This window comes from Augochlora pura, chromosome 1, assembly GCF_028453695.1.
Source record: "Augochlora pura isolate Apur16 chromosome 1, APUR_v2.2.1, whole genome shotgun sequence".
In the NCBI taxonomy this organism is placed as follows: domain Eukaryota; kingdom Metazoa; phylum Arthropoda; class Insecta; order Hymenoptera; family Halictidae; genus Augochlora; species Augochlora pura.
In genome coordinates this window covers 19,124,313-19,142,975 of record NC_135772.1, presented here as the reverse complement: position 1 = coordinate 19,142,975, position 18,663 = coordinate 19,124,313, and the positions used below count along the sequence as shown (strand labels likewise).

The 18,663-nt window shown below is 36.8% G+C and overlaps 1 protein-coding gene across 2 annotated transcripts in view; it reads right to left on the bottom strand.

Moving 5' to 3' along the window:
- The window catches only part of Gdap2 (ganglioside induced differentiation associated protein 2), a 73,819-nt gene that overhangs the window by 20,629 nt on the left and 34,527 nt on the right, over positions 1–18,663 (bottom strand). For both annotated transcript variants that reach the window (XM_078182876.1, XM_078182884.1), the window contains exons 2-7: positions 13,984–14,172; positions 13,369–13,511; positions 13,067–13,199; positions 12,404–12,513; positions 12,066–12,305; positions 9,387–9,555 (exon numbers count right to left, since the gene is read on the bottom strand). In XM_078182876.1, the coding sequence (XP_078039002.1) occupies positions 9,387–9,555; positions 12,066–12,305; positions 12,404–12,513; positions 13,067–13,199; positions 13,369–13,511; positions 13,984–14,168 (980 nt within the window). In that variant the 5' untranslated portion in view covers positions 14,169–14,172. The remainder of the gene's footprint in view (positions 1–9,386; positions 9,556–12,065; positions 12,306–12,403; positions 12,514–13,066; positions 13,200–13,368; positions 13,512–13,983; positions 14,173–18,663) is intronic.

Genomic DNA, 18,663 nt, shown 5'->3' with positions numbered 1-18,663 from the left:
AATTTGTTCTATATGTTTAAATTAAAGCTAATGTTTCTTCAATTTTTTAACACTAAAGCAGTCTTTATCAGTGTTACATTATTTATTCCATAATTATTAAAGTCGTAGAGCTGCTTCCATTAAATTTTAACTTTTTAAAAAATTACTATGAAAATTATAACTATATTGAATAAATTTTATTTTATTCTTATTGGACAAATTTTGCTCTTGCACTTTGACAACCTTAGTGTTAAATATACTTGAACTGAAATTTATCTGTCCTAAATCCTTTAAACAAAGTAACAACTAAAACCAAAGAGATTAAAATTTAAACAATATTTTTCTAACATTTCTCTCCATTTAATTATACGTCTGTCATTATTTTCAGTAATCTTCTTTTATACAACTACTCCCGGTTTAATTAGTTTCTGCCAAGTCGTCTTCCAGCCACTGTCATTAAGAGGCAAAGTCAAATCTGTCCTCTGCCGTTTGTTATGCGGTCTCCCAGCCCAGCTCCTTGCTATACGCGGTGGTGGAAGGAGGGGGGATAAGGATGCCGACTATAAGGAGGTCGACAAAGAGCAATTATAGCAAGGAGAACACTCACGTATAATCTTCTCCCCAGGATATTCCACGAAATTCTCGAAATAATCCGCTTTGCGAACGGTTTCCGCTTGCGAATAATACCGCGTACGACGATTAATCTCGCGATTACTCTATGTAAATAAATACGATATACTTGTGCGGGCGAATGTAACGAGCCGGGCATAATCCAATGATACATTATTCGTTCTTGTCAGAAAACATTCGCCTTTCAAATGATCCTGTATAAAAATAAATAAAAAATATAATAAATATAATAAATATCACAAATTTAACGTGAAATTTAGAGAGCAAGAAATGATTTCTACTTTTCAGCGTTCCGTAGCCAAGTGTTAGCTATTCGGTAATGCGTTCGAAGCTGTGAAAGGGTTAAAGCGAAAAGAGTCCCGCGAGCGGAACGTTTCGCTAACTTGTCGCGTTCCGCTCGTTACGAATTTAGACCGTGACGCGCGACGGTTATTGCTCTCCGCGTGCTTAACCAAGGAATCGATGCGACGCGAGCCTATCGAGAGAGAGAAAGAGAGAGAGAGAGAGAGAGATTGGCCGATCGCGATAAAAGCTCGCGCGCGGTTTACAATTAACTCTTTCGCTACGGTGCGTATTACCGAGCAGTTGACGCTGAGCTATGGAATGCTGCGAAGCAGAGATCGTTTCTTGTTCCACAAATTTTACTATGATATTCATTGTATTATATTAATATTGTATGAATATTGAGTCAATATTATTTCTATATTATATTAATATTGTATGAATATTGAGTCAATATTATTTCTATATTATGTTAATATTGTATGACTATTGAGTCAATATTGTATGACTATTGAGTCAAAATTGAGTCAATATTGTATGACTATTGAGTCAATATTGAGTCAGTATTGTACGACTATTGAGTCAATATTGACACAATATATTATCTATATCATATCAATATTGAGTCAATATTATTTCTATATTATATCAATATTAAGTCAATATTTTATCTATTCATATCAATATTGAGTCAATATTATTTCTATATCATATCAATATTGAGTCAATATTATTTCTATATTATATTAATATTGTATGACTATTGAGTCAATATTGAGTCAATATTATATCTATATCATATTAATATTATATCAATATTGAGTCAATATTTTATCTATATTATATCAATAGTGAGTCAATATTATTTCTATATTATATTAACATAGTATGAATATTGAGTCAATATTATATTATATTATATTCTATCAATACTTTACGTAAATTTATATCAATCTTTACAACACATAAACGTACATATACGCTCTTTCTATATAAATAATCATTCTCCGAAGGCGTATATATACACCCCTCGGTGCGAAAGGGTTAAACTCCGCAGAAATTACCGCCTTCGGGAAATTGCATAGGAATCGCGGAGAATGACTCGCGCATCAAAGAATCAAAGAGCGAAGACATTTTACGCAACGTGAGCATCGCGAAAATATTCGACTATTATTTCGTTGACTCGTACGAGTACAGTGGGCGTTTTCTATTCGTGGAAAATTCGACGTTGGATAGTGGTTTGACCAATGGCGTAGCGGAATTATACAAATAAAATTCATTGACGCGAACGACGTTTCGAGCGACGCACACGTGTGCGACCGCGACTCTCTCGGCTTCGAACGGGAGACCGGGGAGAACGAATTCCATGCATGGAATTAGCGAAGATTATGATAATAATAATAATAATAGGTCGGTGATACTCGGCGACCTATGTGTGACCGTCGATCGTGTCAACGCCGATGAAACACGGGCCGACCGCAAAATTCTACTCGTTGCAAAATTTCGGGCACGGAATGTTGCTGTTTCGATCGGTTCGCGGAAATTCGCGCGGATGTTTGAAATTGGTGCTGAAATGACGAGTTCGGAGCGTAATTTAGTTGAAATTTGGGCAACGAGTTAATGTGGTACGATGCAAGATATTATTATTAGAATAATTGATATTTTGTTTTTTTTTTTTTAACTTTAGCAATTCTCAGAATGTCAAAATTATTTAATTAACCCCTTGGAGGTAGTTTGTATATTTTTTAGATCGATATGAAAATGGTGTTATAATTTTAATAATATCGACGTAATTCTATCGTCATACATGTACCATAATTAACCCCTCAGGGGTTAACAATTGCCAGAACATCAAAGTTGAATAACTAACCCCTCGGGGGTGGTTCGTATTTTTCTTAAACCGATATAAAAACAGTATCATTATCCTAATAACATTGACGTAACTTTATTGCCATATACATACAATTTTTTATTAAAGTATCTGTATGACAACAGAGTTACGTCAACGCTCTTAAGATTACAATGCTATTTTCATATCAATATACAGTACACACGTAATAATATATTTTCGGCGCCTTAGGCTCAACAAAACCGAAACTAAAAAAACCAAATTTCAAACAACATCAGCTCAACCCTTCTGCACCATAAACATCCCAGCAAAATTGAATATAACCTACAGAGGCCTCACTAAAAATCATTATCACCCATAGGTGACCAACACGTCACCCAACGCGTTAAAATCGTAATAAAATTCTAATCTCTTGTTAACATTTAAGCATAGAATTCAGACACCGAATAAACATTAAAATTGCGCCAATTGAAAAATTCGCGCGGACAGCGAAGAAAATGGTACAGCAATGGTTTAAATAATTCCTCCGGCCGACTGTCACAAGTATAACCATCTCTCGCCCCACGTTCCATGCGATCCCAAATCGCATCGATCACCGTCAAACCAGCCCTAAGAGCACCGCCGCCTTGGACCGCGACCAAATCGTCTCGGCCGTCTAAAGGGCGCAAAACAAAACTGGGCGTTGTACCAAACACACAATAATCCCGCGTAACGCGGGTACACGGGGCGGGAGGGTTGCCAAACGCGGGGAGACCACCGCCTTTTAGCCACCCCCTATAAGAAGGAGAGAGATATTGGTGCCGCGGCGAATGACAGCGAGAAGAAATTCGCGTCGGTCTATCGCGAGCCTTAATCTCGGTTACAGACGAGCGACTCCGGCAGCGAAAAATCACGGAGCATTTACGTAACGCGGAAAAATCGAGCCGAGATCCTCGCATCATCGCGGAGATCCTCGAATCATCGCCAAGATCCTCGAATCATCGCTGAGATCCCCGCTGATCGCGAAGAAGAAGAAGAGAGCTAGCGGTGCTTAGAGGAAACGTAGAGAAGATACACACCGGTCCTCGTCCTCGATCACATCCACCATGTCGATCATGACCATTATGACGACGCGACTGGTCTTGGTGCCGGCGGTCCACTAGATTCCCTGCCGACGCTCCTGCGGCTCGATTAGGGTGTCGCACTTTAGTCGTATCTCCGTGGTGCGGACGAGCGAGGAGCATCCAGCGACATCGGAGCACGAAAACTAACTCGGACTCTCTTCGTCGAGAGGTGTCGGCGGTGTTTCGGAGGTTGATGCACCGGGACGCACTGTGTCGGGGCAGGTTCACCAACGACAACGACGACGACGATTACCAGGCACAATACTACTCTACCGACGATTACTACGTACGCGATGACAGGCGAGACCCCGCGTTCACTTCGCCGATTGGAAGAGGAGAACGATCGACGCGCGCGACGAGACTCCGCGAGCAGCCGCAAACGCACTGAGCCGCCCGAACGAGGAAGACGGGGCTATGAGGCGCGGACACGACGGCGTCGAGTCGCGTCGCTCTACGGCGTCACGTATAGCGCGTCGGGACGCCGCCGTCGTCGTCTTCGTGGCCGCGCGGTGCGTCACGGTGCGCCTGCTCGGGATTAGGGTATATAGTGTTCGATGAGTAAAACGCGACACCCGGCTGCGGGCCACGATCCCACGACCTGTGTGCGCCGGTTATTAGATGCGATATCGAAGACGGTGCACGCGGTGGTTCTGGATGGACCAGGGGTGGAGCTGACGAGAGATTTTTACTTATGTCGGTCGTTTTTTATGTGGAAAATAATATGTTAACATTTTGTCGACCTATAAATCGGCTTTTCTCCCCGATCGAATTGTTCTTTAACCAATTACCTTTTGTTCGGTTATTATAAATTGGTTACAATAGTTAACGAGTTGTAATCGTTGATTATTGATCAGGTTATGTTTTCGTTATACTATTATACAGTGAATCGCGAAAATTATCCAAAGTTTCGAAAATATTTGTACATTAGGGAGATCTGTGAATCGGTTGTCATAGTAACCTTTAATTTGTTATCTATTATTGAGATGAACGTGTTAGATTGTGCTATAAGCTTCAATATTATTATATGAATTTTCAAATATTAAATGCTTTTCGCGATTAATAAGATAAAGAAAATGGAAGTGCTATAGATTGGGTATTTTGAATTTCGAATTGAAATGGCATCGACTGCAAAGGGTTAATAACATTTATTTCAGCCTATTATCACAGTACTGGGCACTGTACATAACCTCTGTCTTCTACTTCTAAAATTCCTTATCGATTCATGTGAAGAGACCTTTATTTTCTGCTTCTAAAATTCCTTGTCAATTCTTGTAAAACGACTTTTATCTTTTAGTTCTAAAATTCCTTGTCAATTTCTATGAACTGACCTTTATCCTTCACTTCCAAAATTTCCTTGTCAATTCATATGAACTGACCTTAATCCTTCACTTCCAAAATTTCCTTGTCAATTCATATGAACTGACCTTTATCCTTCACTTCTAAAATTTCCTTGTCAATTCATATGAACTGACCTTAATCCTTCACTTCCAAAATTCCTTATCAATTCACATAAAACGACTTTTATCTTTCACTTTTAAAACTCCATGTCTATTAATATAAAATAAATTATCTCTTCCCAGTAAATCTATTGTTCGACCTTTATCTTTCACATCGAAAATTCCTCGTTAATCTGTACATACGTACAAGATTAATTATCTTTGTTTCCGATCGATGCTAGTTAATTCGTCACTCTTCGGCGTCGAGAAGGAGCGGTTTTCAATAAATAAAGCGCTGTTAGGAGGAAGGAGGAAATAAAGGAGTTTCTTGGTAATCGGTTCGATACCGTTTCCGGCGATACGTGGCGCGCCTTAGATTTCACGATTTCCACGAAAGGAGTGTCCAGAGTTGGTTATTTCGTCGGTGGGCGCCTTGAATCCATTTTAATCGAGGCCACGGTCGCGAAACCACGGCTACGATCAAGCGGGCAACGCGTCTCGCGGTTTCATGTGTGCTGGCATTCGGGATATCATCCTTAACTATCGGGGGAATGTGCATTTGTTTTGATTTATTGCGATTTAGTGCGGTGGTCGGGAAATTGCTTCTGCGATTCCGGGACGGAAGCAACCCTTTACAAACGAATGGAGAATTTGAAGCATCAGTAAAATTATTATATCGCGTTCTTAGATCATTTTAATATTATCAAAGGTCAAATTTATAAGATTGTTAATAGTGTAATTGTAGCATGAGTCACAAGACTCAATTTTATAGATATAAAATACACTTTTATTATATTTTATTTTTTATTATATTATTTCATTATATTAAATGGAAATAATGTCAGGAAAATTATAGTTCTAATAATCGTGTAATAGTAACATATTTATGTACTACTACTCAGTTATACTGTACTCAGAAAAATGATATAACAATAATCGTGTAATAATAAAATTTTAATAATAGATATAAAATCGTTTAAAATTAGAAACTATCATGAAACCCTTAAAATATCGAAGACACCTCATGGTGAAAATAAGTATACCATATAAACATTTTTATACCCAGGGTAAAGTTAATTAAATAACTACTATACCAAAAATCAATGAATTACTTATGAAGAAAGAATTAAAATAATTAGAAATTAAAACATGAAAGCTGTCTCTTCTCACCGCTTGCTAAAAATAATATTAAAAATTGAATAACCCAACTCTACACAAAACGTGAATCACTAATATTTATTTCGTTCATTGCTCATTTATAATACTATATATCTATCGAGTTGGTGTTGTACAACAATAACCTAAGAGACTGATGAAGTAGTATGTCGCCTGCCAGCGAAACAACTTCGAGACTAAAAAGGAGTTACGGTCGCTTTAATAACTTCGTGATGCGAGGAGTTGTTGTAGGAGTTTCGAATGAGTCGGGTCCTACGTTGTTCGACTCGGTGTTCCGCGAATAATTTAATAATAGCGTAAAACACCCGCGTAGATAGCGAGGAGCGCTAGGAAACGCTATAGGAAACGCGGGAGTCGGCGATCTAAAGTGCTCAAGGTGTTGACAAAATTATAGTTCCGGTTTCCGGTGGATGCCGCAAATGGTATATTTCGCGGAAAGTTTAATGCTACATTTTATCATGTGATCGATGATTAATCATCGCTCCGTACCAAGCGCGCGCGCGCGATCCCACACGAATTTCGGAACGGTTACGCGTCTGTGAAAATCGAGCGTCCTATTTTCGCGGCATATACTATACATAGTGAATAATAGCATAATATAAATATATATAATATACATATAAATAATACAAATGTAATACAAACATATACCATTAGAAACTTATACTTCAAAGGTTATGATTTACTATACGAATTGATTTAGGTATTACTATCTATACTTTATGCGAATTTGCTATATATTGTGCATATTATGTATATGATGTATATCATTATACTATTATATTATTATATTGTTATATTATTAGTATTATATCATACATGCTTCCATCGTAAATTACAAAAAAAATAAGAGCAGCAAACTGTAGCAAAAAGTTAGCGGTAAGTGTAAATATCGTTTCGATCGTCGGCGACAAACGCGCGGCGGTGTCCGGCAGTGGATTTCAATCTGCGGCAGCGTTTTCTGACAGATCCAATTGTGCAATTTCAGCCGCGTCCTACTGCTCTGAAATAATAATCGATGATAACGATCGACTGGCCAGCGGCGGCAGCTGCTGCTGCTGCTGCCGGCCTAACAGAGACAGATCGGACTAAATCGCGAGCCAGAAATGTGAGAGCGTAACAGAGGGTTTTCCCCGTAAACCTAGCGAAACAATACCAGCCGCGTTCAATCGTATATTGGTTGCAAAACAAATTGACCGGATCGACGGCGCGAGATACTTTTATGGGTGGGGGATTAACCGAATCGACGGTGAAACATTAGAAATCGAGAGCGATGGCTGCGATTGGTGTTTGATCAAGCGTTAACCTTTTCTATGGGGGCTGTAGATATAATATTGTAGATATAATATTATAGATATAATAATATAGATATAATAATATTGATTTAATACATAATACGCTAATTTAAGAAAAATTAAAGAATTTATTTACTCATCTCTGTTTGCACATAATTTTTCCATTATCCGATAATGGAAAGCGAAAAACACAATTCTCCTGTTTTTGATTGATCCGGGCGCCTTTGTTTAATCAAGCGAACGCATACTAATTCCACGAAGGGGATCTCATTCTTTGCGTCATCGGAGTAAATCACGCGGCCGATCGTGGCAGCCCGCTAAACAAGATAAAGTCGTTCCGAAGACTGTTGACGCCATTGTCTCATCTGTTTCGGACGTGAATCGCGGGAGCCGGGCTCGTGCACCTGGACGATTTAACATGCACTCACGTGCTAATCAGGAGCGTAAATAAAATGTTCCCATTCTGCGAGCGTGCCCCGCTTGGATTGCATCATTGAAAATTAAATGTTTTCAATTGGAGTATGTTAGTGTATAGTATATATCATTTTAATTTGGTAATATATCATTTTAAACCTACCAATTAGAAATTAATTATTTTATATTAAAATTGTTCAGATTTTAAATAGTATCGACTTCAGAATTAAATATATAATATTATAAATAATATAAATAAGTAACAGTGGATTAATATAATAATAATAATAATATAACTACCTACTATTTGAATGTCATTATTATATGCTAAACGCAAGAGAACAATTAAATTGATTAGAAAAGAAAACTGGAGTCAGAAATTTGGAAGAAACAAAATTGTGTCAAGGTAAAAGGCTTTAGTTCTGTCAAGGTTAAAGGATATGGTTCTGTCAATTAAAAGTTGTGGACCCTGCGTGCAGAGTCTCACCAGTTGTATTGATTTAGTATGTGCATCGCATGGGCGTTCACCGCACCACTACAAACAAATATAAAACTATCGATAATAAAGAGAGAGAGAGTTCTGGTTTCAAGGATAAATAGTTGAAAGGATCATTAATCAGAAATTAGAATAAATAATTATCTCTGATTTAACCTTTCAACTATTCAATAGGTCAAACACAATCGTCATTGGTATAATTAATTCCCGTTCATATATTATTAATAAAACAAGTAATAATAAATCTGGTAACTCCATTCGACCTTTTGATTTTTTATTACACTATTTCCATGACGAGAAAATTGTTATGTAAATAATTATAAAATCGATTCGGAGCATCCCCTAAAAATCGATTAATTTTTCCTGAATTTAAAGTCAGGTTTAGGAAAAATAGATTTTTTAATATAGTTTCGAATTTTCTTTTATGTTTTTAAATAGATTCAACATTTTTAAAGTTTAAATATTATTATGGTATTGGATGTAAGAAAATTATTTTAACTCAGTATATTGTTATAGTAGCTTCACTGAAATGAAGTATATGGAATACTCCATTCGTGCTGATAGCTGGAATGAGGTACATAACATACTCGATTTTTTCTAATGTTTTCGTAGCGAGAATCGAGTATTACATATACCTCATTTATATTACGACTCGCTTTATAATTATATATAGTTTCATATTTATTGTACATTGAAATATAAATATCTAAAAATTCTTCGACATACCTTTCTTTTTGTTGCATTTGTTTCAGCATAATGTCAGCGAGCGGGTCAGCAGGCGGTCTCTCCCCTAAGAGTCTTTGTCGATCCAAGTCGCCTTGCATTTGTGCAAACGCGTGTTCACCGATGTTCACGCAGGTTTCCATCTGTGTGGACAGCTCCACGCTCTCGTCACCTGTAATAATAGATTATAAATATTAATTTATATAGAGAGATAATATAAATCACTCTATATAAATCTCTATGTTGTAATTTTAATGTTTCTATATAATATATCTGTATAAAATACTTTAAAATACAGTAATTTTGAAACAGCGAACCGAGCAATGTTACTCGACTTTTTTAATAACTTAGACGGACTATCTTATCAACTAAACTTGTATTACTAGCTTGCAAATCTATTTTTGAGTCACAGTATAAACTACGTAAAACCATTTTTCAATTTTTCTAGTAAAAGACTTTTAACACCTATATTTTTCAAAGTTCCTAAGTAAAACTGTTGATATATGAATTAATATTATTTTTTTAAATACAATATAAATTATAGAAATCAGGAAAGCTTCAAACAGAAATTATTGAACAAATCCAATTTACGAAGTCTGAAAATTGTTATTAAATGCTGACATACAGTATATAAAAGTTAATTATTTATCTAATTGTTTTGCTAAAACTAATCTTCATGACCAATGACAATGACTCATAGTAACTCTTGGTCATGCCAGTCCGATATGAAATAAAACAAAAATGAAATAATAATTAATAATTTCTACATATTTTGTATAGTCTTCCAGTGGCTGAATTGATTGTTTAAAAACATTGTTCGAGCAATCAGCTCTCTTATAAACCTTTCGTTAGCTTAAGAACAATCGATCCAGCAAAATAAGGTCGAGGTGATACAATGGAACTTGCTAAGTTTCCAGGGCGGAAAAGTTTTCGTGATGTGAATTCTTCAGTTATTTAAGAATTAATGGCCAAGGAAGAGTTTAATGTAGCAAGTTCGAAGGGAACAGTGTCCCACGACGGCCAAATTAATTCGAAGCTAAAACTGGTCTACAAACATTGATCAAAATTTCATTGGAAAAAGCATGCATTTTCCGGAGCACTTCGAAGACGTGCTGAGAAATTTCAAATATAAAAAAAAACAATAAAAAAATAGAAACAAAATTGCACTGTCTATTAGAGGTTCTTAAATAATTTTAAATAATTGTGAAAATCTCAAGAATTGTTCTAGTTGCTTTTCTGAGCAATTATTCACCCAAGGAGAAAATATCATCAACACAGTTCTCTGTGAATTAAATTTACTATTAAAGAGCTAATAATAAGCGGTGAAAACTTAGTTTAGAAAGTCGTTTGATTCTTAATATATAAAATAATATAGTATGTGCTTATAATTATCAGATTGTTTGATATTTTTATCTAGAGTCAATTATCGATATTTATAGAATACTACTTTTTCATGTATAGTATAGTCAGTGATCAAATATTATATAAAATATATATAATCGGTGTCCAAATATTATTTAAAATGACGTATCATTTCTAGTGGCTGGGCAGACTATGTAATGTTATGTAAATTTACATCGTCTGAAATAGGAAGTGTAAGAGTAAAGGCAGGGAGAAGCGAAGAATTAAAAGAGCAAAGAAGTAAAGAAGCAGACTACTTGTTGCTTCATCTAATTTTAAACTTTCGAGCGAGCTATAGATCACGTTACCGTATAACAATAAGCTTGCTGCATTTTTGCAGTATCCTCTGTCTATTTTTCTCCAATATGTAGAATAAAAAAATATATAAATAGTAAATTTAAACTATGCTCTGTTTTATAGATAAAATAATAATTCAAGTAAAAAAATATTTTCACACACAATTTGTTAAACTGTGTCAAGATTAATTAAATTAAAATCGCTGATTACATTCTAAGTCAGCAAAAATACTATTTTAAACAATTCTTTAATTTTACGTTTACGCACCGTTTGTATATTAATTATTTAAAAATAATTACTTAGCTTTACACGTGTTTAGCATGTCGTTCTCAGTATAAACTTGACACAGTTCATAGAAACGAAAATTTCTCTTATTATACCGGAACGACATAGTTGAATATCATTTACATAAAATTGTTTACTTAATGCATTCTTGCACGTGGTCGAGCTTGCATAACATCGCATAAAGGATTATATAACGCTGATATTTATGATTATACTCCATACTTAGACCGAGTATGCGACTAAAATTAACAACAATGGGCTAACAGTATAGAAAAATTTCAGCTGATTCTGTTTTGCATGTTTAACAGCATGAAATACTAGTTGAAATAATTATTTCGATTATGTATTCAGAAAGATATTATTTCATATAGACAATATTTTTTAAATCGCCATATTTAATATATCATATTAAAAAATATTTTTCAAGTCACCATATTTAATATATCATACTAGAAAATATTGTTTTAAGACACCATAGTCGCCACACCTTTTTAAAAATGTTACTTCAATTAATAGCACCAATTTAAATATAATAGTTAGATACTATCAAATTATCTTAAATGTTAAACTGAGACATTAAATAATTTTTGAAATACTATCCATTTAAATAGTGTACCTAACTCTACCTAACTAACTCACTTCCAAATTGTTATTGAAATTTATGGTTCACCCTGGTACATTCGTATGGTATACAATTACCGTGTAAAGCGTGTTGGGGATTGTCAATAATTCTGATTTGTCGGTCGGGGAGCAGCGGTTCTCCGTCCATCCCGCCGATGTCGTTCGGTAGCTGCCAACAGGCGTTGTCTTGCTCTGCTAAGTTTCGCGGGAAATAGAGTGGAAGAAGAACTTCGTATATCCCCAGATCGCTCGGCTCCAGGACGAACACGATGCACGTAATGGAATCACCGTACTGCTCCAAGAATCTTCTTACCGTTCCTGCGAATACCGAAACATAAAATTTACATGAAGACTCTGATTTCGATCAAGGTTATTGAGTTAATTAATCCCTTGGTGGTAGGATGACTGACACTTACTTAGGGCGATGTGCGCCCCCGCGTCAGGAGGATAGTTTCTCCGGACCGAATTAATTACTGGCAACGCGATCGTGCGCAGCCCGAGCTCCCTTGCCTTTTGTAGAACATTTCTGCAATAGTACAATATTGCATTAAATTTTTGTATGTAAAAATTTATTGCAAAAATTTATTTTGTATCTAAAAATTACTTGCAATTGGGAAATGATTCCTGAGATCGTTTGAAGTAACTTTTTCCTTTACAAAAATTCTCTCCGAGGCTTCGTTTACGAGTTATTAGCGAAAAACGTTGACCAATGAGAGGCGAGATCAACTAGAGCGTGAAGAAAGAGCCAATGAGTGGTGCTGGGCTTTGTTGACTCATTGGCTCGGCCACCTCATTGACTCGGCCGCCTTATTGGCTCAACCGCCTCATTGGCTCAGCCGCCTAGCAGTAGTCAAGCCTATCTGCCTATCGTCTGCCGAGCTCTCCTCTGATTGGCCAGCGTTTTTCATTAATAACTCATTAGCTACGCCTTGTAGAAAATTTTTGTAAAGGAAAAAGTTGCTTCAAATGACTTCAGCGACTGATTGCAATTGATTTATAAGGCACTTTGTCCATTTAATATAAATCTCAAAGACTTAAATACTTTTTGGAATTATTGTATCTCTGGCAGCAAAACTCACCTGTAGCAACAATGTAGCGTGTTCTGAGCTGCAGTTTGGTACTTCACGTTGTAGACTGGCCCGACGGTGTGGATAATGAAACGAACCGGTAATCCGTGTCCCTGTGTCACTCTAATTTCGCCAGTTTTGCACTCTGCAAATGATATTCATTTAAAAGTGCATTAAATACTTTGCAGGGGATTACAATTACGGAACTCGGAATACTGTAATAATATACAATTCGATGTGCTGTTTCGACAAAATTAGTAACACAGTTATATTAATGTTAAGTAAGGAAAAATTATGAAGATGTTGACCAATACCTTTTATTTCGCTAAATATTTCCATCTTAAGCGGCGAGCCGGCCGCGGCAAATATTCTTTGGCACATAGGACTGTTGTCATCCATTGTTTCGTTGGTCGAGTTCACCACCGCATCCACCTGCAGACCCGAAATGTCTCCAGTCCTGCAACAATATTTATTAATAGATTACAATTTGTCCATTACTATTATTTATTATTATATTTAGATTTAGCTATTACTATTATTTATTATTATACTTAGATTTGTCTATTACTACTAGATGGACGTCTGGATAGACAGTTATTTCGTAATTATTCAATTTCTATTAAAAATATAATTAGAAATTAAAAAATGAAATTGCGAAGGATTCTTCGATATAAATTATGTAATAGCAGTATCCAAACTTCTATTTTCTATGCAACATCAAATCTTCAATATATTGAGGGTTTTTAAGGTTTATAATTAATATCCACATACTATAGTTAATACACGCTAATTAAGACACTGAACAAGCTAACATTTTCCAACATGCAGCTGTTTAACTCTAACAAGACCATGTTCTCGTTAATGAGGGAAAATGTAAAATTGTCGAAGAAACAGACTACGTGGGTTCTGTTAGAAATATTTGCAATTACCATATCGCGATTTTGTTGTTAAGCGCCGGCTGGCATGGAAAAGGACTGATAGTGTGATGCGACGGTTCACCGATCGACGTGGAGTAGTCTGTGAATCTGTGCTGTACAGGGAAGTCGGCCCATCTTTTCAATGCGCCCGTCTCCACCGCGTCCTGGGCGACACCCAAGGGTTCCATGAGCCTCATTCAGCTGAAACAAAAGTTCCACCGTCATTCACGATCCAACGACACGCGAGATCCTATCTCGTCCCTACCGCGTTGCGTCCGATTTTTATTATCTTTCTATTGGAAACGATTTTAAGGCAAAAACGCTATTTTCTGCGTTTCTTTTTAATATATATTAAATTAAATATTAAAAATATTTTAATTACTAAGTTATAGTTTTATAACTGAGATTTTGAACGCTCAGTTTCGACAGTGCTTTCTTAAATTAAAAGTTTGTTACCACAGCGACTCCCAAAAATATTTAGACACTATTATATCTCTGATTTTTACTTGACAAATTTATTAACTTTACTTAACTTTACAAATCGTCCTAATAATTATGCGACGTGAAAATTCGAAGCCATATTATATTTTTCCAATTACATAGATAACATCTCGTATTAGATCAAAAGCTTCTATTCTGAAATTTATAAGATTTAATACACCGTAAAAATTGGACGTAATATAAATATTCGAATACTTTTGGTAGTCGCTGTATCCAGCCTCCCCATTCCGTCCTCGTTCCATCGGCCGTTCCGTCCACGTGCATCGTAAACGAACGGCCATCTCTACGAAGACCGTCGAGCGGAACGGCGCGGACTTCGATTTGCATCCCCGATACTACGTGTTCCCGCCATTAAGGGTAAAATCGATTTCGAGGGGGAGAGAGAGAGGGAACGAAGAAGAGAGATACGCGGCAGATTCGGGAGCGGTTAGGGCATTACACGGCCGTAGGAAGTCGTAAACAACATTCTTGTACGCGGAGGAGAAACAGGAGGAGGCGCCGTGGAAGAGATATTGACTTTAACGGTGGGGGGATCGTAAAACCCCCGAAAAGAGACCAAGGACAAAGTTGGCGTTACGGCAGACCGACGACGGCCATAGTTGCTGACGCGAACCACTATCTCCGATATCGCGGAAACTTAAAAATAAACAATTCCATCGATGAGAATCTGGGGCGCGCACCCCGGGCGAACGGGAACATCGGCCTGACCAAGGACGCCGGGCGTCGGATCGAAAACAGGCTCCGAAAGACGGGGGGGGGCTCTGTCGCTTTGTGCTCGGCAACCTACTGATTTCGCAAAGAACCGTGCTGACACTGACGGCAGCCCTTTAAAGCGGCGGTCTCGCGTCGAACAGGCGACACACGAACGACCGTGTCGCAAAACCTTAGAAATTTCATAAAATCGACGGTATTTTATTTGATAGAGCTTTTACTATATCAATTGCTGCTTTCGATATTCGTACGTCGTGTACGCAGATTCGCGGTATACATCGACTAGAACAGGACGAATAGTATCGTTGTTCTTATCGCTAGGCAGCCGCTAAATTGATCGACGCAAATTTCCGATGCCCGGTGGGGGAGGGGGGGTTGACGGCATGAAACCTCAGGTGGTTGAATAGATTCGCCATTGAAAAGGATCGCGAGAGTGGGTACGGCGTTGCTGCTATATCAGCCAGGCGGGAGGGCGGTGGGGGGAGCGCGGGGGGGTAGGTCGATGATCCTGTTCTTTATGGGATTGCCAAGATATAAGTTTCCCCGGGCAGGACAGACGGCGCCAGCCTCTGTCTCCTTGCCATTAGGGAAGCCTATACCCTCTCGGTCTAACACGGAGACGATTTCCTTACACGTTCAATACCCCCCCCTACAGCGGACACACGGAGGCGAACGTTTACGCCGCGGCACGTGGCCGTGTGCCCGCCAGCGGTACCGGGGATCCCTGCGAATTATACATAGGGTGACGACTTCGGGCTACTTGTAACGGGGCACCGTTGCCAGCAAACTCTTCGCTTTACTTGCGCTACCACCACCATCTGACGATATTATTTTATTTTTTATTATATTACTTTTTATTATATCACATTATACATAAATATTATTTTGTGTTGTATTATATTATGTTATGTTATATTATACTATATCATATTACGTTATATAGTATTGTAGAGTACAGTATACAATAGCATAATATAGCATAGCACAGCATAGTATAGCATAGCATAGTATAATATAATATAGCATAGTATAATATAATATAGCATAGTATAGCCTAGTACAGTATAATATAACATAGCATAGTCTATTATAATATAATATAGCATAGTATAACCTAGTACAGTATAATATAACATAGCATAGTCTAGTATAATATAATATAGCATAGCATAGCCTAGTATAATATAATATAGCACAGCATAATAAAATATAGCATATCGTATCATAATACACTATTGTACTCTATTCCATTCTACTATCTTATAAAAAAATGCAAGTCACTTAGAGCAATTTTATCTGATTCATGCGATTTCAAAGGCTGTTCGAACACTTTCGCGAGAAACTGTACATTCTGCAACCGCGGGAAACCTGCTTTTTCTGATCGAGTTACCAGACTCATCCTGCATGCGTGACGAACAGTCTACAGAATTATTATACTAATCGTAACGGTAAGAAATCATACCGCTGAAACGTTCTCGTTCGTTCCGTGATTTTGCAAAAAAATTCTTGTTCACCGGAACACCGATTTCACACCGATTATGTATTCCGTTCTTGCAAGAAATACGCGATCGCGTAGATTACCGTGAAATTAAGATGAAATGTGTTGGAATGGTTGCGCTTCTGATTAGGCGGAAACAACGTGATTCACTTTCTCACGTGACAGTGATTAGACGAGTCCCATTAAATCAATTAAACTGCCTAATTTTATGGAGATTCGAGAAATATCGAATTACAGTATAATTATATTTTATTTCCACATTTTCTCATTTTTATATTTATATTTTCTCAATTTCATATTTATGTTTTCTCATTTTTTAAATTATCTTTTTTTCTACATTTCTATATTTTTTCTTTTCACATTCATATTTCTATATTTCTCATTCTTATATTATTTTGCTTCATTTGATATCTTACGTAATTATATATATAAAAAAAATAGAATTAATTCGTCATTTAAACCTTAAACAAAACCAAATCAGTCAACCACAGATAATGCAAAAAATAAAAATAGATCATCGCTCGAATACACTTCTATTCATCGCAGTCAACGAAATGAAACCTGTAAATGTATAATGTGTTTTTGACTGGCTAAAAACAATACGTCTGCAACCGAAATCGATCGTACACCATGGCTTGAGTCGAGGGTCGGCTCGTTGCACGGCGGCCCGGGGCACGGTATAAAAATAAGCCTTAGCATTAAAACTCCTTTGCAAACAATGTCTCCATTGAAAATCGATCGGACCGGATGTGTTCTTAACGTTATGACCGTGCCGTGAACTTTGTAAACATTGTAATTCATTTATGCGATCGATCGCCATCCCGTTCGACATTCGTCAAGGTTTTGCAACACGAAAATTGCACCGAACCATAAAAAAACAACGGTTCCAACCTATCGCGTTCGTTTTTCCGTTTCGCGCGGGGCAAATTTTGTCCATTTATGAAAATTGTTTCGTTCCGTGGAAAAATGGCTGCGTACGCCGAAATGCAATTCCAAGGAATTCGATTTCGAAGTTCTTATTGTGCTGTCTTATTTGGAGAAATGAAATGGAATTAGATTCAGTTTTTTAAGGATAGAATGTGTCTGAAATATTCTAAAAAGGAAAATATGTATTTCTATTCATTAAGTAATTTTTAAATGTATTACCGGTTTATATTTTCCATTGGCAAATAATTCATAAATATTAATACTGATTATTGGTATTCACCCCCGGGCATCTGATTTGAATATTAATTTGGTAATAATTATTATTGAGTAGTAATTTAATTGATAACAGTAATAATTAAATAAAATTATTAAAGTAATAGTTTTCTGACTTATGCAATTTTTTAAGGTTTTATAGAACCTTGGAATTTAATTTAGTATTTCATAGGAATTATGATAACAATTTTGATTTAATAATATTAAAAATGAATACTGACTTAATAATATTAAAAATTACTAATGATTTAACCGTATCAAAAATTCTCGAAAAATTAAAAAACGTTAATTATTTAAATTCGTCGCTCTCCACTATTTTATTAAACAACGACCGCTCTCCTCTATTTTCCAGGTGCGATCCACTTCGCAGTTCTATGCAAAACAACGAGATTTCTATCGCGCCATTGTAACGGAGCGAGACGTCGGGAAGGGAGAGAGTCGCGCGCGAAACGTAGTTTTATCTTGTTAAGAAAATTGTACCGGGTTCGATTGAACGTTCCGATGATAACAGAATTCTGCGAGCGTGACGGTATCTTAAAAAAAATTCGTTCTATTATTAACGAGTCGAGTCCACCTATTGACTTCGTCTGGCTATAGAAATCCTAATATGTAGGTTACATATAAGCCCGACAGAAGAACAAAACAGCGTTACATACCAGGCTCGCTGACAGAGATAGTTGCATACAGGTATAATGGCCATGATCTCGTATTTTGTGCAGGATGAGTGGAATTAATTATATGCGATGTACAGGGCGTTCCAAAAATCATTTAGAACTGGGAAA